The following is a 21,226-nucleotide window of genomic DNA, read 5'->3' on the forward strand; positions in this document are numbered from 1 at the left end:
TTGGGCTGACGGCACGCTTGCCCAGCGCCCGTGCCTCAGGCGTGTCGGCCTCGGCCCTAGGGCGGGCAACTGCCGACCCCGGGATAGCTCCTCCTCCCCTTGGGAGCGCCGGACTACTTGCCGACGCCCCGGGCACCGTCTCCCCGATGTCAGGAAGATGGTCCAGGGGACCCCGTCCCACCTCGCCCTCGTCATCTCCGTCCGAGGCATCCATCGATAGCGACGGCGAAGGGGACTCCTCCAATGGGAGACCGTCCTTCCTTTGCTGCCGACGGTGCTTGTCTAGTTCCTCGCGTGCGAGGATCTTCTTCGTGCGCTTCGCCGCCTTGGCGTCCTTCCGCTTTTTCTGCGCCTCGGCGTGCGCCCGGTTGGCCGCCCGTCGCCTCACGTCCTCGGGAATGGGTGGCGGGGAGGCTCGCACGTCCCTCATCCCCTGCGAGAACGGCGAACGCGGATAAGGGAACAATAAATAATGAGAAACAGAGAGGGCTCAGGGACTGCAGCGGCGCGTAACTTACCAGCGAGAGGAACCCCCACGATGGACGCATCGCGAGGGTGGTCAGACCACCGCTCCTCAGCTTTGAAACCTCCACCGTCTCCCTCACCCGGCGAAGAATTTCCTCGTCAGAGAGGGCAGAGGCGGACATCCGGATGCCCGCGATCGGCTCATCCGGCCTCATCTCCAACAGGCGCCACCGCTGAGCCATCAGCGGCAGCACCCTCTGGCGGTGGAAGGCGGCCACAACCATAGCCGCGGTAAGGCCGCGGTCCCACAGCCTCTCCAGCCCTTCCAAAAGCGGCTGCAACTTGGGCTGATCCTCCCTCGGGACGCCGTACTTCCATCTCTCCGGGTAGCTCCCCACAATCCGCCCAGTGTAGGAGGGGAGACTACCGTCGTCGTTGCGGAGGTAGAACCAGCTCGTATACCACCGACGATTGGATGACGTGAGCTGGGGCGGGATGTAGAGGTGCTGGTGGTCCTGGCGCACTTGGAGAGTGCAGCCGCCGGCCCTCACCGCCTTCCTCGTGCTCGACGTGCCCGTTGGCTTGGTGGTATGCCCCGCCCGGAAGAGATGGAGCCACAACTCCCAATGGGGAGCGATCCCCAAATACCCCTCGCAGACGGCGACGAAGATGGCCGCCTGCGCGATAGAATTGGGATTGAAATTATGGAGCTCCACGCCATAGTAGTGCGGGAGTGCCCGCATGAACCGGTCCGCCGGGATGCCGAGGCCGCGCTCGTGAAAGGACACAAAGCTCACGACGTAACCGTCACGAGGCCTCGGCTCCGGCTCGCCCGACGGGGCGATCCACTCCGGCCTGTTGGGGTCGGTCACCGGACGAAGAGTCCACCGTCGACGAGTGACTGAAGCACCTCCATGGTGACATCGGATGGATCCCAAGGGTCCGCCTCGATGACAACAATGTCGCCGGCCATGAATGTGGTGGAGGTTTTGTATATGGCGGTGAGTCTCCCTCTCTCTGTCTCTTTCTCTCTACCTCGCCCTTCTCCCTTCTTTTCCCCGGTGCTCGCTGCTCTAACGACGGCTCAATGAGGGCTGAGCTAATGCAGGCAAGGTAACGAGGGAAGGGGCGAGGCTCATTACGTATTTATGCAGGGTGAAGGTGAAACGGACGGGTGAAGAAATCGGGGAAGTTTCCCCTGGATCCGGCACAGTTAATCCTGATCCGATTTTGCCGCCCACGTGCCCACCTTTCCCTCATTAATCACGGGAACAGTTACGTTCCATCCACTGACGCCACATTGCGTCCGACCGCTGCTGTGGCAGGCGTCGTTTCACCTCCCCGAGAAAATCACCTCAAAAGGCGCGCCGGCCGTTGTCGAGCCAATGGGGGAGATATCCCCCCCGCCCTATTCCTTTCAGACGAAGGAACGAGACGCCGAGCCTATTACGGTCTAGGGGTTCGAAGGCTGGGCCCCGAGGGGTTTCGACAGCCGCCCCAGGGCAACAGAGTCAGGGACGACCGCGGGCGAGCCCATACGGGGCCGAGACCTAAGCAAGCGAAACGCTTGGGACGCCCAAAGTCGTGTCCGAGACCGGCAGGGAGGTCTCCGAATGGGATCCCACCGTAGGGAGGCACCGAGCCACCGGGGCCCAGCGAACGGCCCCAACACCCAATAGAGAAACCTTCTAGTACTCTTGGAGTGCGTCTCTAGACCGCTAGCCGACCCCCAGCGAACGGGGTACGGGCCTCCACTCGGACTACCCGATAACAGCTCATCGGAAGTGCCACCGCTTGTGCCCACCGAGGGTAGCCTGGCACATTCCACCCCTCCTTCCGAGCGAAAAGGAAGTGCGAGGGTCATACAAAAAGTCAGGGGAGCTCCTGACGGCCCTCTCGCTCTGTGCGGAGGCTAGGGGGCCCTTCCTGTAGATATGCCGAGACCCCGTGACCCAGGCTCGCACCCAAGGGGCCTCGGCAAACAAACCCTCATGCGCGAGGGGCGTACAAAAAGCCAGGGGAACTCCTGACAGCCCTCTCGCTCCATGCGGAGGCTAGGGGGTTCTTCCTGCAACCTTGCCGAGACCCAGCGACCCAGGCTCGCACCCGAATGGGCTCGGCAAATAACCCCTCCGTCCGAACGAAAAGGATGTGTGAGGGTCGAACAAAAAAAGTCAGGAGGACCCCTGACCGCCCTCTCGCTCCGTGCGGAGGCTCGGGGGCTCCTCCTGCACCCAAGACAAAGACAAACGACCAAAGCCCGCGCTGGAAGTTTTGTTAAAAATGCGATAAAGGGCATCGAGCCCGTTACGGTCCAGGGGTTTGAAGGTTGGGCCCCCTAGGGTTTCGACAGCCGCCCCAGGGCAACAGAGTCAGGGACAACTGTGGGCGAGCCCACGTATGGCCAAGGCCCGAGCAAACGATCGCTCGAGACGTCCTAAGTCGTGTCCGAGACCGGCAGGGAGGTCTCCAAATGGGATCCCACCGTAGGGAGGCACCGAGCCACCGGGGCCCAGCGAACGGCCCCGGCACCCACTAGAGAAACCCTCTGGTACTCTTGGAGTGCGTCTCTGGACCGCTAGCCGACCCCTAGCGAACGAGGCTCAGGCCTCCACTCGGACTACCCGATAACAGCTCACCGGAAATGTCACCGCTCGCGCCCACTGAGGGTAGCCTGGCATATTCCACCCCTCCTTTCGAGCGAAAAGGAAGCGCGAGGGTCGTACAAAAAGTCAGGGGAGCTCCCGATTGCTCTCTCGCTCCGTGCGGAGGCTCGGGGGCTCTTCCTGCGACCTTGCTTAAGCCCCGCGACCCGAACTCACGCTTGTGGGCTCGGCAAATGCAATAAAATCTCTCGCTCAAAGTGAGAAATAAGACCCTGGGGGAATGAGTCCACTCCCCCAGGGCCTCGGGGGCTACACTCGGCGGGTGCGCTCGCGCGCACCCACCGAGACCTCGAAGTACAAAACACCATTCCGCCAGGAGTTACCGCAAGTCGAGCCTCGTCAAAACCTTAAGAAGAGCGCTCACGCTCTCCCTAAGGCTCTGGGGCTACTATCGGGTACCATAAAACGGGGTACCCCTAGAGTATATCGAAACAGCCACTCCAACCCCATGAAAAACAAAGCCAGAAGGTAAGCCATTGGCTTACCACCGGCCCCGTCCGAGCCCACCGGCACTCCACCTCGCCTTCGGCCTCGCACGGGTGGTCTCGACGACCTGACGAATCTCTGCCTCGCGCAAGGCCTCACACGGGAAGCCTCGACAGGAAACCCCTTCTCCGTCTCGCCCGAGGCCCTGCGCGTACAGCCTCGAACGAGACAGTGATTCTCCGTATCGCTCGAGGCCGGCTTGGCAATAACCCGACGCTCCCGCCTCGACCAGTCCTCCCGACAGCGTGTCGCGTCTCATTAATGTGTCAACCACTCCCGTAATCTCAGCCGGACGACGGCTCGACACCGCGGAGTGGCCGACGGAACGGGAGGTCATGTCGGCGCCATACCGTCCAGAACAGGACGGGGTAGGGGTTACCGGCCACTGTGCGCTGGCGCTGTGCCCACGATCAGCGCCTGAACTACACTGTGTCACCTAATCCCTGCCCCAGGAACAACGCGGCATGGGGAGTCAAGTCCGGGATTCACGTCTACCGAGCCTCCCACGATGGCTCGGCCTCCAAGCCTCGGCAATCTACCGAGGGGTCTCGGCATCCGCGGGATCCACGTCTGCCGAGCCTCCCACGATGACTCGGCCTCGGCACCAATTAGACCTCGGCGCATCACCAAGTCAAAACTCCACAGGGCTCAGCATGTCTCCTACAGTGGAGGCCATGCTGACTAGACGTCTACAGGGACCCCCACGACCTCAACAGCCTCAGGCATGGCCGGCGTGACGCACCAGTAATCAAGTACCGATTGTTATCCCCTACACCATGTAGCGCCATGCTGCTACAGGAGTGGGCTATAGTGCTAGATCTTCCTTCCTTACTAAGGTTCCACGTGTAGCTTTCTCATGTACTCCTGGCTCCCTCCTTGCGGTTATAAAAGGAAGCAGTCAGGGCACGCTCTGGGGGAGGAGAAGAACACACGCGCGCGCAAGCAACACTCTGTAACACACATGCTCCCCCGCTGCCTTAGAGCAACGTCTCAAGCAGCCCGCACCGCTCCACGCCGAGACCTGGGACGAGCTCCCTCTCTCACCCAGCTTGTAACCCCCTACTACAAGCACTTCGGTGCAAGGAATACAAGATCGATCTCTCGGACTGGACGTAGGGCACCGATTGCCTGAACCAGTATAATCCTTGTGTCTCTTTGCATCACCATCCGGGACTGGGAACACGCAGTACAAATTTACTAGTCGGTTGAGGACCCCTCGGTCCGAAACACCGACACAGGTATAGTTCAGATACATTTGGGCTCGTTCGGCTGCTCACAAAACCAGCCGGATTTCACTGTGCGCTGATGAAAAACACTGTTCACTTTCTCACAAAATTCCTCCAGATTCCTCCAAATTCCTCCCAGCGAACGGGGCCTTTGTTTGACTCACAACTAAGGACTTATTTGAAATAAAGGAATTTCACAGAAATTGTGTGAATTTTTTTTGTAAAATCCATTTTATTTTTATAGAAAAATGCAGAAAATAGGAAAAAAATTCTGCATTCCAAAGGGGACTTTGCTTCTGGTAAGTGGGTCCCTGGCCTCTCATACTCTCATCATGTGGGTTGTGAGCTAGGTTAGCATTAAGCCCGATCTGCCGAGGACTTTTTGACTAGATGGCTTGATTGGCCCACTTGTAGAAAAAAGTCCACGTTCCGGCCTTGCAGCTTGTTATACCGGCCCACTCATTCGCATACCGGTCTCTTCGTGTTGGTATGACCGTATCAGCTTCAAGTCATTTGCCATCCCTTTACTCCAAGGGAAATTTTGCTACCGGACATGCCAAGTGACCCCTCTTTGCTAGCGGGCATACAAAATTTGACGATTTGCTGGTGGACACTCTGGTTCCTTACAAATTTGCTGGTGGACACCGGACCGAATAAAATATTCATTTCCGGGCTTTCGAGGAGAGAGAAGCATGGGAAATGTCCTTTCTGCCCCTGGCTGTTTCTTCTACCTTGGTCTCCTTCCTCTGGCCGCGACGCAGGGCCACCTTCAGCGAGAGCCGCCAGTGCCTGTGGCCGCCGGACCACCTCCAGCAGCTCCGCCGTGGCCTCGCGGGCGCACGCGAGCAGCCGCTCCGCCACGGCCTCGACGGCGCGCGCGACCAGCCGGTCCGTCGCGGCCTCGCGGGCACGCGCGCGAGTAGCAGCTCCGCCGCGTCCTTGCGGGCGCACGAGCAGCAGCTCCGCCGTGGCCTCGCGGGCAGGCACGCGAGCAGCAGCTCCGCCGCGGCCTCGCCGGCACGGGCGAGCAGCCGGTCCGCATGGCCTCGTGGCACTCGTGCGAGCTCCGGCTCCGCCATGGCCTTGCCGGCACGGCTAGCAGCATCCGTGCAGGCCGCTCCCGCGGGCCGGTCTTCAGCCGCTCCGCCATTGCCTCACCGAGCGCGCGAGGCAGCTCGCCTCTGCCGCGGCCGCTGCGGCTATCAGCCACTCTTCCATGCCTCGTGGGTCCTGCGAGCCGTTCCACGCCTCGTTGGCACTCTCCCTATCCCCTCCGCCTCTTGCCTCAGAGAGCAGCGCCGCCGGCGATCGCGGCCGTCATCTCCTGCGCTCTCAGCCTCTCTCCAGTCCGGGGGAGCAGATCCTGGCTCCGCACGGAACGAGCCTCCGCCGGCAGCGCGCGAGCAGCCGGTCCGCACGGCCTCGTGGCACGCGCTCGAGCTGCGGTTCCGCCATGGCCTCGCCGGCGCGCGCGAGCAGCAGCTCCGCCGCGGCGCGGGCATGTGTGCGCCACCGTGGCCGGGAAGCCTCCTCCGGCCGGGAACAGCGGCGGCCGCGGCTCGCTGACGAGGACCGCGTCGCGGCCAGAGGAAGGAGACCAAGGTAGAAGAAACAGCCAGGGGCAGAAAGGACATTTCCCGTGCTTCTCTCTCCTAGAAAGCCCAGAAATGAATATTTTATTCGGTCCGGTGTCCACCAGCAATTTTGTAAGGAACCAGAGTGTCCACCAGCAAATCGTCAAATTTTGCATGCCCGCTAGCAAAGAGTGGTCACTTGGCACGTCCGGTAGCAAAATTTCCCTTACTCCAATAACCTTTGCCGACCAAAATAATTCTCTCTGTAATTATCAGCTAGGAACTTGATTCATATCTTACCAGAGCAGGCCCAACTCCGGCTATGGATTTCTGCGAGAATGTTCTGAAAACTTGGTTTGTGGGAGGTTTCAATGGGCTGCTTGAGTTGGGTTCATAATCCCACCGAGTTTATATTGTCAAAATTAATGGTACCTTCAGAATGATCAGTTCCCCTCTTAACAACCATACTGACGGATATATGGGATTATAAAAATTTGTATCTAGTTAAACTTTTTTATTATTTTAAAATTTATTTACTTTACAAAAAAATTATTGTTCAAAAAGCATAAATAACATAAATAAAAACTATATAATTAATTAATTTTGTAAATATAAATAGAGAAATCCTTGTAGATTACTTTGACAGGGGCCGCGCGAACGCGTACCCCCTCTGCCATAAATTATGACGTCCACTCTCCCAGTTAGGGAGATGGTAAGCTAGTGCTCCTCCAAAGTGCAACAGAGGCCACCAGCCTAGGCCATGACTCTTCATGATCAGCCATAGACCCCGTCCAGGTAAGTATGTTTCAAGGTTGCCGCTCCATCTACCTTTATTGCTTCCCCGCTAAGTTCCTCAGGCTTGATTAGCCGATGTGGCACTATTCAACTGCTAATCAGGTGATTTGCACCTGGCGCAGTGGATGGGCTTGGTTGTGGTTAGGAGTCCAATACAGGCCTTCCCCGGCCCACCTAAGCCAGCCGGCAACGCGCGGCCCTTCCAAGGTTCCAAGATCGGAGTGCTCAACCCTTTTCCTTCTTTTTTTATTCTTTTTATTATATTATATAAAAAAATAAAATCCTCGCTTTATTATCTTCCTCCTCCACAGATCAACCTCTGCCGATTGGTATTACAGTTACAGGTGCTTCCCTCCTGCGAAACAACGTACGCAACGTGAAAAGCCTACGGGAGGCTGGTGATGTCTGAATCAACTCACCTCCCCTTTTGCAACGTGAAAAGCTCTATCGGACTCGGACATCACTGATCGCACTTGCTGTGCGTATTACTTATTACTGAGGTGGAAAAAAATGGAGTGCCGGTTTCGAGCTCCATCCACACTATTATCAGGATGCAATGCCATTCACATCAGTGGCGGGGCGTGCAGCTCTCCGTCGCCAGTCGACACTCGACAGGGAAAAGGCAGCCATCCTCACCTAAAAAGAGGGCGCAGGCACGGCTTGCCTGCACGCGGCCATCCACCGATCTCATCTCATCTGGGGACCGGAACGAACGAGTCAAGCTGGGGCGGCTGGCTGGCTGACAGGGTGTGGTGTTGACCTACACACATGTAATCGACTCGATCGCACGAGCGAGCAAATGGGGGCGGGAAATTGATCGGATCCATGCTCCATGTGGTGGCGTTGCCAGTTGCCACGGCGCGCGAGTCCTCCTCGACGTCGTCCAGGCCTCTGCAGTGCATACAAGTGGCATGCAGCAGGCGTAAGCGCTCATGACTCATGAGCATGGATGCCGGCTGGCTCAATCCAGATCGAAAATCATTGCACTGCATCAGGCGACTACTCTGGCCGCCGCCGCTGCGACTCTCCGACTCTCCAGCGAGCGGTGGCGGCGGCCCGCGGCGGAGCTCAAAAACGTGCTTCCGTCTACAGTCTCGCCCTCCTTACTCCCCCTCCCCCTCCCACCCCTCCTCTTCTCCTGCTACTCTGGCGGATGGCATGGCCGGCGGGGCGGATGTGGCCCTCCGTGGCCAGATCTTGCACCTCCTCCTCCGGATCTGAAGTTGCTACCGTGGCGGGGGCCTGGAGGCGACCCGCGTGGCTGGCGGCGCGCCCTAGGTCCGTTCCTCTGCGGGGCGGCTCCGGCAGCGCGGATGGATGGCACGGTCGAATCCCGCGCCTGATGCAGGGTGGCTGGCATGCGCCCAGGCCCGGCCTTATCTCCCCGGCCCTGCGCGGTCCCACTTCACGCGCGTGCGGGCTATGGACGTCATGCTCCCGGTGTCCGGGACGCCGCAGCCACAGCCGCGCCCAGGTCTATTCAGGTGTCGGGCATACCCCCTTCCGTCTGCGATCGAATAGCTTCTGGGTGAAAATCCTACCCGACTTCTTGCTTTGGGCTGGCGGTGATGGCGCAGTCTGCGTCATCTACCTTCTTGAAGCCGTCGCCGAAGTCTCTGATCCTTGTGTCGATCGATGGGGCAGGTTTTGGACGAAAGTCCAAGTGCGCTTCTCCCAACATTGTTGGCATCTGCGGATGTCTTTCCCTTCTTTCCCGTCGGAGTGCATCCTTGCTGTGCAGTGCCCGATTGTGCTTCATGCTACTCTTCGCTTTGGTTTATCTAGTAGTTGGTTGGTGTTGCCGCAATCGATTGCTTCTTCTGTAGCAGATGCTTTGCCGCTATCTCCTCTTGGACGGATGTTTCACCGTCATGTTGCTTGGGCGGTTGCCTAGCCGCAGGTGTCGCCCCCGTCTCCGCTCTCAGGCATATGCTTGGCTGATGTGAGCGTGATGGCCCCTCATCCACGGATGCTTTGCCGTCTTGGTCTCTTCTCTAGTGGATGCTTTGCCGCTGTTGTCGTACCGACATTCTTGGCGGATGCTTTGCCGTCAAGGTTGATTGGTCCTTCCCCGGGCGGATCTTTGCCGCCTCGGCTATTGGAAGCTTGATCTGTCGACGCTGCGGTCTCACTACACTACTAGCTACCAATGTGTTGTATTCTTGTATTAGGCTAAGTCGTTTGGAGTTTTGTGGTGGAGCTCCCCCCTCGTGTTTTTTTTTGCTGTCCGTGTGTGCTTGTGAGATTTCGTTGGTAATTCAGGGATTACTTATGAGTCATTTGTATCGCCTTTGCAACATTTGGTTACCTCCTCTTAATAAAAAACGATCGAAAATCACACTCATCATCTGCTGGCGCGACGACTGAGAAGTTCGTTCATTCGTCAGGTGTTGCTGCTAGCTCCTCTGCTGTCTGCACCACGTATACTGTATACATACCCATCGTCGCAACGGCGTGGTGACTGTAAACATCAGCGAGGCTGGAAGGCACGCATTAAAGGACAAAGGCGATGGATGGATGGGTGAGCTCCGGCCGGCCATGCAATCGGCGAGGAAAAGCCCGGGAGCGATGGATCGGGCGCACCGCGCACGGCGTGGTGTCACAGGTTCCCAGTGACGCGAACTGTTTGACTCATCTTTCAGAGGCCCCGCTGCCTTTTCTTTTACTTCTCTCCCAGCGCTTGCTTCTTTTTTTTCATCTATAAAGCGGGAGACGCTATCCATCGCCCGACGCTCTTATCGTGATGCATCCGCGCGCGTAGCACCGCGGTGGCGCTGCGTTCTTGGTCTGCAAATCCTCTTGTTTATTTACGAGCTGATTGCCTCAAAGCGTTTTTCTTTTTCTTGATCCAATCCAAGGGTCAGTGTTCCTGTCAGGCCCAAGCTTTTCTCCTGGCCCTAGGCATGTTTTGGAGCTGCAATCGATTGCTTTTACTTTACATCGCCTGCAGCAGCTGTACAGGAGTGGAATCACCTGACCTTCCGTCAAAGGATTTTGCAAAGGAAAGAGACCGGCTCCCATGGTTTTTATTCAAGGCATGCCTTTATTCAAAGAGACGGAGACCCGTGTCTGTGATAAGGCCTTTGGCGTTGCATTTCACAGCGCCTGAAACTGAAAGGCCCGTTTCATCAATCAACCAAGAAGAGAGAGAGAGAGAGAGAGAGTAACACTACTATTTCATTTCATATAAGTGGGGAAAGAAAGGGGAGGATAAGCGAGGTCAAAGGCTCCTCCCGCGCTTTACCTGCTTTTTCTATCCACTTTTGCGCTTTTCTACTCGCTTCACAAGCCTGTCTCGTACGCAAATACCTGCAAACCCAGGGCGGTCTCTGCCAAACGCTTGTATAAATTCGGTACAGGCCCCCCCCTAATGCATACTCTGCGGAGGGTACGAGCGCCGCCTCTCCCACCGCTCCATCAAGAACAACAGCCCGTTCCTTCCTAGTTCCCACCTCCAGCCTCGCGAATCGCGCGATCCGACCACCGGTCGTCCGGTCCTCAAGACGTCTCCGGTTGGTTTGGTATGCCCGGAGAATCCGGCGGTGCTTCCTGCTACCAGCAGGGGCGGCGCCTCTTGGGGCTTCTTGGTGGTGATTGCCCTCCCGTTTCTCCCGTGCAAATTGCGCTTGTTTAGGTGCGCCAAGACTCACAGGACAAGAGGAGGCAATTTTGTTGCGTCTACCGTACGGTTTCTTCCGCATTGCTGTATCTAAGCAAACAAAAGTCAAATATTTTTGGGTGCTTTGCAGGTGGGAATTGGGTGATTCTTGGTGTGCAGTAGTAGGCAAGACAACCACATCCTCGCGCTCGCGCACGGCTCGGGCCATTTTGGAGGGAGTGGGGGGCGGCGAGAGGACGAATCACGGGAGCAAGCCCCGGAGGGAGATGAAGGATGTGGCCGTGGCTGGAGAGGATTGCATCCGTGTGCTGGGACCGGGTCCGGAGGTACACGCCTACGAGGAAGGGTGAGGACGACGGCGACGCCGGCGACGGCGACGAGCTGCTGTGGTCGCGGGACCTCGCGCGGCACGCGGCGGGCGAGTTCTCCTTCGCCGTCGTGCAGGCCAACGACGTGCTGGAGGACCACAGCCAGGTGGAGACGGCCGCCGCTGCCACCTTCGTCGGCGTCTACGACGGCCACGGGGGCGCCGAGGCGTCCCGCTTCATCTCTAACCACCTTTCTGCGCATATCGTCCGTACGTGCCCCCCTTCTCCATATGAATCCAACAAATTTTACTCTCTTGGGCTTCGTGAAATGCTGCTCGCTAGCTTTTAGAATGGTTGTTTGGTTCGATCGTACTGTATTAGCGTTGAATTGCTTGGGTCGGTTATATTGATGCCTTTATTCCTCTTATTTTTTAAGAGCTGCATGTGCAATCTCATTGATAAACTGTATGTTTTTTTTTAAGAATCTTGATTTTTTTTAGAAACCAAAAACAAAAAAAAGAATCTTGATGCAGGTATCAAATAGTGGAACGACTATTTCGTCCGCGGGCCACATCTATTGGGGGAATGAAATGGGCTCTTAGTATTCTTTTTTCCTTTTTGGGATACCATGACTGCGAACAGTATTGATTCGGTCGCAGTATAGGAAGTGTTGTCGTTCATGTCTCCAGTTCCATGCTTGTGTCATCTCTGTGAATTTATTAGCGTCAATAATTGTTTATCGATGAGATCACCACGTCACACATAAACCCACTTACAATTGTTATTACGATTTAGGACAGTCCACTTGTTCTGTTTATAGTTGAAAGAAAAATGTTCTGATGCTAACATGTAGTATTAACTTTACAGGTCTTGCACAGGAACATGGAACAATGTCTGAGGATGTTGTTCGGAAGGCCTTTTCTGCTACAGAGGAAGGCTTCCTGTCGCTTGTGCGCAGAACACATTTGATAAAACCTGCTATGGCTACTATTGGATCTTGCTGTCTGGTTGGTATCATATGGAGAGGGACACTCTACCTGGCCAATCTTGGTGATTCTCGGGCGGTGGTTGGTTCTTTGAATGGATCAAACATGATTGTTGCTGAGCAGTTAACAAGAGACCATAATGCTAGCATGGAAGAAATTAGGCAGGAGCTTAGGACTCTTCATCCTGATGATTCGCAAATCGTTGTTCTTAAAAATGGTGTTTGGCGCATCAAAGGCATCATACAGGTAAGCAGCGTTTCTTTTTTGTGACAAGTGCTGTATTTATGATGCTTGTGGGCATGCTTGATAAAATAGTGGAACCGAAGTAAATGGTAGTGGTAACTCTGTTATTGTAGTGGCTGCAAAGAACTAATGTCACTCTTTTGGCAACAGAAAAGCAATAAATAAAATTGCTAAATATTACAACAAAAAAGCAATGGTAATCTTCAGAATTATAGCACTGTGTTCGATAGTATGATGCCATCTAACACTCGATCGCTATACTGAAAAGTTCTTCGAACGTTTTCTTTCTTTCTGATCTACTTAGGTTTCAAGGTCTATAGGTGACGCATACTTGAAGAAGCGAGAATTCACTGCTGATCCATCCACAGCCCGTTTCCACCTCTCCGAACCTCTCCGCCGGCCTGTTCTGACGCCAGAGCCATCTGTATGTTCAAGAGTTCTTAGTTCACAAGACCGTTTTTTGATCTTTGCATCGGATGGATTATGGGAGCACCTCTCAAACCAGCAAGCTGTTGAAATTGTCCACAATAATCCACGAGAAGTATGCCTCACTTCTTTCTCACTGCATTTGTCTTGAACTGGCAACTCTTTTCATATTGCTCTTGCTGATGGTAGTACTCCTTTTGTGGTGATGCTGAAATGCGTTTTCCTTGTTTTTGTAGGGTGTTGCAAGGAGATTGGTACAAGCAGCTCTAAAAGAAGCTGCAAGCAAGAGGGAAATGAGGTATGGTGATATTAAGAAGCTCGGTAAAGGAGTCCGGCGCTACATCCACGACGACATAACAGTTGTTGTTGTCTTCATCGATCATGAACTGCAGTCGGAGGATTCTGCTTCAACCTCTGTTCCTGAACTCTCAGTTCGTGGGTTTGTTGATGCAGGGGGGCGCTCCAGCTTTTCAGGGTTGAATGACATTACTTGATACAGTAACCTTATGTTGTCTAAATACCTGTCGTTTTGATGTAACATTAGATCAAACTGTCCTTCTGTAGTTTTCTTATTCTGTTGCTGCATATCACATAGCACTAACTCTGCTTCTATTAATATTTGGCCACATCGGAATCACAATTCGTTTGGGCAATGTCTGGCTACACTATTTCTCTTTTTCTCCTACTCTCTTGAAGAATAAGTTTCAGATCGGTAAAATATATATAGGATATTGCCAACTAATATTTTGGTGAGAAGCTGATTAGCTGAAGCTGGGACTTGCAGATGAATTCATATGGGAGGTAAAACACGACTAGCATGTCTGTTTGTTTGCTCGCCCGTCCATTTGTCACTGGGATAAATCCTGATGTCTGTCTAGTCTTCAGACTTCCTCGTACCACCCATCAGCTGGTTGATGGTTACTGCACTTTTATTGTTGCAACGCCTTCTGGTTGCTTTGGTAAGCACTTGCTCATTTTCCTTCCTGTGTAAGTAGCCACATTTGCCACAAACCTAGGTAAGCAGCTCTAAATCCTTTGTTTAGCGAGCTGTTGTCTAAACCAATGGAACAATTCTTGGTTGGTCAGAAATTCACCATATTTTTATAAACTTAATACGAGCCACTGTAAATGGAATATTTTCACGTCAGTGTTCATGTTCTGCTGGTTTCTTACTTTATTGAGCATGAGCGCATGACGAGTATTTTCAGAACAATAGAACACTAAAGTAAGCAGTGAGCTGCACTTCAGTGGCGATTTTACTAACCCTGTCCGTGATTTCCCTGCTTGGATTGGATAGACTCACAGCTAGCATGTCAATCTTCGGAAGCCTTGGCGAACAACGGCAGAAGCCCGCCCGCACCCATTTCCATCCTCACGAACTCGATCCCCTGCTCGTTGAGAAGTTCCTCCAGCTGCTGGGACTCCGGAACCGGAGCCTCCGGCCACGTAGCCGCGTTTGCCACGGCGGCCTGCTCCTTGTCGAGGGCGGCGTACTCGTCCCTCAGCGGCATGTCCGGCACGACGCAGCCGACGTGCCCGCCGACGCCGCACTCCCTGCACGGGTAGAACCACCTCGCCGTGCTGTAGCCCTTGCGGCACAGCGCGCAGAAATCGAACGAGCCCATGCCCCTCCTCGGGTCCTCGTACGTGAGCGTGAGCCGCTGCCGGTGCCGGTGCCGGTGCGCGGGCGCGGTGGCCGCTGCCGGCAGCGCCGCGCAGGGAAGGTGCAGGTCGAACGCGCACGGGTCGCAGCGGAAGGACCAGGAGAGTAGCCGATGTGACGGCACGCCCGGCATAGGTGGCAGCCGTAATCTCCCGCCGGCGTGAGCCGGAGGCTGAGGTCGTGCTCCGGGTGCGACGGGTGGCGGATGGTGCGGGCGAACCGGGCGCACGACGGGTGCAGGACGTATCGGCACGGCACGCACTGGTAGATGGAGCCAGTGCACGGGAAGCGGTAAGCATGGCAGTACGGCGGCGCCGTGTCGCCGCCGGGGATGTCGGTGAGGTGGAGCGGGTGGCGGTGGCTGATATGGATCAAGGTATCATCCTCCTTATTTAGCTTCTCATTTCTCCCAGTGTTCTCACTTCTCACGAGTCCTTTGGTTTGCTCACTCCTTTACCTTGCTTCAACAAAGCTTGGAGATAATATGCACGTCCTTGCGCAAGCTGCTGGCTCAGAGTTGAGTCAAGTCAACTGTTACCAAGTTGCCATGTGAGCATATGCAAACTACGTGTTAGTCAACTATTACCAAGTTGCCATGTGAGCATATACAAACATCTCCCTCCGTTCACGAAAGAATGCAAATATGGATTACGTGCAGATCAAACTAGTTTAACTTTAATTGAGATTATAGTGAATAGTATTAACATTTATGTCTCTATCTAAGTTTATTATAAAAAATATATTTTATAATCAATTTAATGGTACGCACTTTGTATCATAAATGTTAGTATACTTTTATATAATTTTGATCAAACTCTAAATCGTTTGATTTCTCGGAAAGTAAAATTTGGCATTTTGTGCAATGTATTGTGGTAAGCCGTTTAATTGGATTGTACACATAAGTTTATATTCAACTTGTGCATATAGCAATTGAATTGGATTCTTAAAGTCATGAAAACGTAATACTCCCTCCATTACATATTATAAGACCTTTTGGGGTTTTAAAATATACACTGTGTTTAGGTACAGAATAAAATAACGTATCTAGAAAAAACCAAAATGTCTTATACTTTGGAATGGAGGGGGTAGTTAGTAGTAGTCAATACTAAGAAGAGAAATACTCCCTCCGTTCCTTAATATAAGCCATATAGTTTTTAGCACCAATATTAACACATGGCTTAGGGAAGGATGTAAGACCGAGGAAAAAAGGAAAATCAGGCCATCTTCTCTCTCCCAATCAGATTGCTTCCTAAATCTAAGGGATTACGGTGGGAAGGTTTTCAAACTAATCGGCATGGGAGCTGATACGTACCTATATTTTGGAATTTTCTTTAGAAATCTATATGGCTTATATTATGGAACGGAGGGAGCAGTAATTTTCTCCTACAGCATGGATTTGGCAGTGTTGCAAAGAACTTGCCCAATAACGAATTCCTTTCACCCCAAAGATAATGCAATTGTAGATTTGAGAATAGTCAATTTTTTCCAAGTTTGACCATTTTTTTAGAAAATAATATTAGTATTTATATTTCTAAACAACTTTACTATGAAAAAAATATTTATAATTAATTTGATGATACATATTTGCATCATAAACATTGGTACTATTTTGTATAAATTTGATCAAGTTTAAATTTGTTTGACTCCTCGGGACTTGAGAATTGCATTCATTTTGGACGGAAGTGGTACTATTGAACGAGTATAATCCCATTCACATTATACCATAGTTCACGAAAATAACTCCCCCACCCACCCACCAACGATTTAAATGGTTGGAAGGACCCTATAGACATGGTTTAAATGGCAAGAAGAGAAGTTGAGACCGGCAATGTATAAATAACATTTTATACATATATAGTAAAAACTACAATCCTGTGACTAATTAAGTTAAAGTGTATCAAAATGTACCTATTTTACATTATGTTCACCTATGTTACTAACCATACATTGCTATTTTCCAAACTATGCTAAGCCTCACTCTCCCTAATAAAACTAAATATACTCCGTCCATCTTATAAAAATATAAGGTATCCAACTAATTTTAGAAAGGCATGCATATATGTTATTGATTTTGCCCATCAATTATAAGCCATTTTAGTGTTTCAAAGGCATTAATGGGATTTAAAAGTTAGGCACACATGGATGTGGTTGAGCATTTCAGAATACCTTATAATGAGATAAATTTTGAACCTTCGATACCTTTATTTTCTAGTACAAACCTAAGAATATATGGTCCAGCTTCTTTCAGCAGTTTCACGAGCCTTTTGAAGTCGTTTAGTTGGCCCTTTATGCGTTGTCTCGCTGTAAACATCTTTTTTTTTGTGAATGCTATAAACATCCTCTGATGTGACGCCTCTAAAACTCTGATTTATTTTCTTTATTCTATGATGGAAATGGAGAATCGTCGGTTCAAAAAAAAAAATCGGCCATCTATGGTCCACGCAATCAGCGGCAAACGCTACGCGCACATCAACAGCAAATTCTTTTTTTTAAGAAATCAACAGCAAATTCTACATGCACATGAGGTGTTGTGCACCAGTATACTTGTCGGTTCTTGAATTGAGTATTCGAGTCCGCATCAAATAGTCCTACGTGGATGGCATAGTCCTATGTGAGTGCGACACATGGTATACATGGCATGACCTATCGGCCAGGAATACCGATCGGTCCTCGAGGAAGCCGAAATCACGTCATTTTTTGCAATTTTCATATAACAGTACCTACTTTTGCGATTATCTATTAAAATAATACTGTTTTTTTAATGTTCATTAGCGGTGGCCGGTGGGGAAATCGGCTGTCAGCCAGTTTTTTTTAATGGCTGTCAGCCAGTTATTAGAGTTGAATATGAAATAAGGCACAAATTCAAGAGAGATGAAAACGAGCTTGACACGACAACAAAACTGTGAGACCTGCGCTTATTGCCGTGACAAACAGAGTGTTCCAAAACATACATTCAGATTTGCTTACTGGAGTGATGACAAACAAAAAAAAATACAGATCATAGTGTGCATTGTGCAATGTTCGGTCAGTAAAATAAGAAGGGACACAGCGGGTAACAAAAAAAAAAGTTGATAATGCAAGTCCGCCCAATTTTGTTCTGATAACTACAGTGATTTGATCGCTTGCCGTTGACAGGGATAATTCTTTCCACTTCAGCTGGGACCCCGAGCAGCAGTTCTAGTTTAAAGATATGATTTTTTTTTTTCTCTGTAGAGGAACAAAAAATATTGAAATCATTCATGTGAACAAGAATGTTAAACATACACTCAATAGAATGAGAAGATAAGGACTTATTCTTTGATCATGATCAAAACATAAAAGGTATTTTGCAAAATCTTTTCTAGGCTTGTTACTAACCCTTTTGCCCACAACAGACTTGTTAGTACGTACGAGCAAGATGCGACCATGCCTAATAATCATAAATGAAAACAAACATACTCCGTCTGTTCTAAAATATAAAACACAATTTTACTTGATGCAACATCACCCTTTAACCGTTAGCTTTTCTAGATATAATAGTTTTTACTACGTGCTTAGAATATTAAGTACATATTAAAAACCAATGTATCTAAAGAAAAGTCAAAACGTCCTATAATTGAAATAGAGGAAACATATAATTTATGGTAATAAGAATTTGATCATTAGAAAGTAGTATATAAAAATAAAAAATCGATATAATGAATTTTATAGTATGGCTTTTTATATGATTATTAATCTAATTGTTGACTAAAGATAATAAAGTTCAAAATTTTAAAATATGTTCATGTCTTATATTTCGAGACAAAGATGGAGACATGGAGTAGTACTCTGTAAAGATGCAAGGGACGAACTAAGCCGACAAGATCAGTTCTCACTATTGCATAAACGATTTACATTACCTGCCTGTAATATTCCTCCCTCTTCCTGATCTGGTCCCCCGTCCCTGACTTGTTGAAGTTGATTGCCAAGTTATCATCCGACATACGCGCGCCCAGTTTCAGGCCCTCCAGGGTGACGCCCAGCATGGACGCGGCGTTGCTCGCGAACATGCTCGACTGCGCGCTGTTGAGCGCCGACATCTGCTGGTACTGCTGCAGCAGCGCCGCCGTCTGGCTCGCCTCCTGTTCCGCTCGCACCCTCTGCATGTCGATCCTCGGGTACACACGCTTTATCTGCGCGTCCGGCACGGCGCAGCCGACGTGGGCGGCGAAGTCGTCGCACCGGTGGCACCCGTAGAGCCACTGCTCCGGGATGATGCCCTGCCTGCACACGGTGCAGATGATGACCACGCCCTGCCCGCCCCTGTGCGGGTTGTCGTACGCGAGCCTGAGCGGGTGCGGGTGCGGGTGCGCGCGCGACGCGACCACCTCTGCAGGCAGCGCTGCGCACGGGAGGTGCAGGTCGAACTGGCAGTGCTGGCAGTGGAGCACGAACTCGTGGCCGCCGGTGCGGCACGCGTCGCAGGTGTAGATGCCGGACTGGTACGGCGTCGCGAGCCGGAGGGAGAGCGGGTGCTCGGGGTGCGCCGGGTGGCGCACCGTGCGGCGCACGCGAGCGCACGCCGGGTGCAGGGCGTACCTGCACGGCGCGCACTGGTAGGCGGACCGCGTGCAGTCGAGGCCGTAGGTAGTCGGGCGCGCACTGGTAGGCTCAGATGGAGCACCAAATTAAATCACCTTGAAATGGCGCAATCATTTATGGGACCATGGAAACCGAATATGGTCCTATGTCCATCTAATATATTAACCACAGATGCCAAGTGATCTTGGTAGTGGAGGGTTGTCGCCCTACAGGTATGAGTCTACCTAGATAGAGTTACAATGAGGCAGGGGAGAGGTTATATTCGGAACACGTTATACCACTCAGTTATCTATTACATACTCCCTCCATACTCATAAAACAAGTCGTTTAGGACAGGATTGTGCATATCAAAGAGGAATTAATTAATGGTTAATTTTCCATCCTTACCCTTATTAAATAGGTCTGCCCGTGCTGCTTATCCAGCAAACTTTCGTAGCTCAAGTGGCCAAGGCTCTGCGGCCCGAGGACGGACGTCCACCGTTCGAGTGCTGGCAGCCGTGGTATTTTTTTTTTGTATTCGCCAGATTATTTGCATGCCACTGTGCTTCGTTGCATGGCGCTGTGCTGCTTGAGTTTGGGGCGCGTGAGGTAGGGGTTTGGCCGTTCGCGCGCGCGCAGGAGCGTTTTGGCACAGGTGACGCACGCGTGTAGGAGTGTTTTTAGCGTTTGCTCCCGTTTTGCTTTCTCACGCGTGTGTTGGCGCGTTTACAGGTTCGCTTGCTTTCAAATTTTCGACGTTCAGACGCATTTTTGGCGTTCTCTCGCGCGTGTGTTGGCGCGTCTACACGCGCTGCTCCCAGTACTATAAAACGTTCAGATGCTGCTCCCAGTACATGCAGCGTGCGGCGAGCAGCGAGGCTACGCGAAGAGGATGTAAGGCGAGGAGGCGTGCGGTGAGGAACGAAGTGCGAGGCAGTGCGAGCGCTTATTGGATCGGCCAGCGGCAAGCCAAACGGGTGGCGTGAGTAACGAACAGGCGCGATCAATGCGGACGGCGTGCACGCGCACGATTAAGGGAGGGGTAATTGCGTCCAAACTTGCCCTCGGGTGCAGAGAACGACATGATTTGTGAAAACTAGCCAAGTGCCCAGAACGACTTGAAATCTGGGTATGGAGGGAGTATCTCTGTGAGACAGGCAGTTTACACTTCTAAGCTGGTGCCAGATTCGGTTACAAGTTTTTAAGGGCTTGTTTGGCAGGGTTCCTCCTCAAGTGCTCCTTCAGATGAGCCGGAATATTTGAGGAGGAGTCACTTTTTTGAGCTCCGCCTCCTGGCCTAAAAACGGCTCTGGTTCCTCTACCTCTACTGTTCATCAGAAAACGACTCCACCTAAAGTGTTTGGTAGGACTCTTTTAGCTCTTTTGGAGAAGCTGATGCCAAAGCCAGAGTCAGGGCCACAGTGGTTCCAAACACATCCTAAAGATGACCTTGTTGGGGTGCTTTGAGAGCTCCTAGCAGGAGCGGGAAGGTGGACGTTGGCGCAGTGACAATTGGCGGCAAGGTTGAAGCCTAGAGCTCATTATTGGTAATTGTATGATTAGAGCGTCCGGATGCCAAGAGTACCTCCAAACGCTATGTGGCCTCACGTTGTCCACGTATTGTATCCACCACATTCGATACCTCCCCCTCAAGTAGCCACTCAGAACTATCTTCTCCCGTTCCATCTCGTATCTCCCGATCCTCCATGTCTCCGAGAAATCACAGTGCGCCATCGCTGCCTCCTTCCTCCATCCAAGTCGACCACGCCGCCTCCTCCCTCAGCTTGCGCAGCGCCTCCACCGCCTCTTCCCCAACCCCAGCGCCGCCGGGATGCCTCACCGTCATGGAGCCGCCGCACGCTGCCCCTGCTGATGGCCGTTGGGCGCACGTGCCAAGGCGCCTCAGGTCGTCCCCGACCAAGCCAAGGGCAACCACGAGCGCGCTCGGTGCTGGTGGTGCTCGCTCGCCGCCGCCTCCCACCCCGATGGCCAGAATCAACTGTCCCTGGCCTCCACCCTATGTTGCAAATGCTTGTTTCAAGCATTTCAGTTGTTTCATATTTATGTTTCAAGTGTTTCATATAGATGTTGCAAAAGTAGATCAGAATATTACATATGTGGCAAGTGTTTCAGAGACATATTGCAAGCTTTATGTTGCCAATTTTTTATCTGTTTTTTAGACATAGTTGCAAGTGTGTTTATTTAGATGTTGCATATGTTTCACACATAT

The 21,226-nt window shown here is 52.0% G+C and overlaps 3 protein-coding genes and 1 non-coding gene across 7 annotated transcripts; 1 reads left to right on the forward strand and 3 right to left on the reverse strand.

Annotated features, from left to right (window-relative positions):
* Positions 1–7,060: 7,060 nt before the first annotated feature.
* LOC136495098 (U1 spliceosomal RNA) lies at positions 7,061–7,220 on the reverse strand. The gene has a single exon (XR_010768880.1). It is a non-coding gene; the product is annotated as a U1 spliceosomal RNA (small nuclear RNA).
* A 701-nt stretch (positions 7,221–7,921) lies between these two features.
* LOC136491155 (probable protein phosphatase 2C 43) lies at positions 7,922–13,447 on the forward strand. Of its 4 annotated transcripts, XM_066487387.1 has the most exons (6): positions 7,922–8,696; positions 9,600–10,846; positions 10,962–11,408; positions 12,007–12,371; positions 12,673–12,909; positions 13,031–13,447. In XM_066487387.1, exons 3-6 carry the CDS (start codon positions 11,105–11,107, stop codon positions 13,286–13,288), a joined length of 1,164 nt encoding a protein of 387 aa, XP_066343484.1. In that variant the 5' UTR covers positions 7,922–8,696; positions 9,600–10,846; positions 10,962–11,104; the 3' UTR covers positions 13,289–13,447. The 4 variants fall into 4 exon arrangements, with proteins under 4 accessions (XP_066343484.1, XP_066343485.1, XP_066343483.1 ...); XM_066487388.1 differs by having other exon boundaries at positions 7,922–10,895; XM_066487386.1 differs by having other exon boundaries at positions 7,922–10,846.
* A 660-nt stretch (positions 13,448–14,107) lies between these two features.
* Positions 14,108–14,641, reverse strand: LOC136492152 (uncharacterized). The gene has a single exon (XM_066488268.1). The coding sequence runs from the start codon at positions 14,588–14,590 to the stop codon at positions 14,108–14,110; it is 483 nt and encodes a 160-aa protein (XP_066344365.1). The 5' UTR covers positions 14,591–14,641.
* A 3,685-nt stretch (positions 14,642–18,326) lies between these two features.
* Positions 18,327–20,842, reverse strand: LOC136492153 (protein VACUOLELESS GAMETOPHYTES-like). Its single transcript, XM_066488269.1, has 2 exons — positions 20,721–20,842; positions 18,327–19,077 (listed from the first exon to the last, which is right to left on the reverse strand). Exons 1-2 carry the CDS (start codon positions 20,840–20,842, stop codon positions 18,327–18,329), a joined length of 873 nt encoding a protein of 290 aa, XP_066344366.1.
* Positions 20,843–21,226: the final 384 nt, after the last annotated feature.

Source organism: Miscanthus floridulus, chromosome 11 (genome assembly GCF_019320115.1).
Source record: "Miscanthus floridulus cultivar M001 chromosome 11, ASM1932011v1, whole genome shotgun sequence".
Lineage (NCBI taxonomy): Eukaryota > Viridiplantae > Streptophyta > Magnoliopsida > Poales > Poaceae > Miscanthus > Miscanthus floridulus.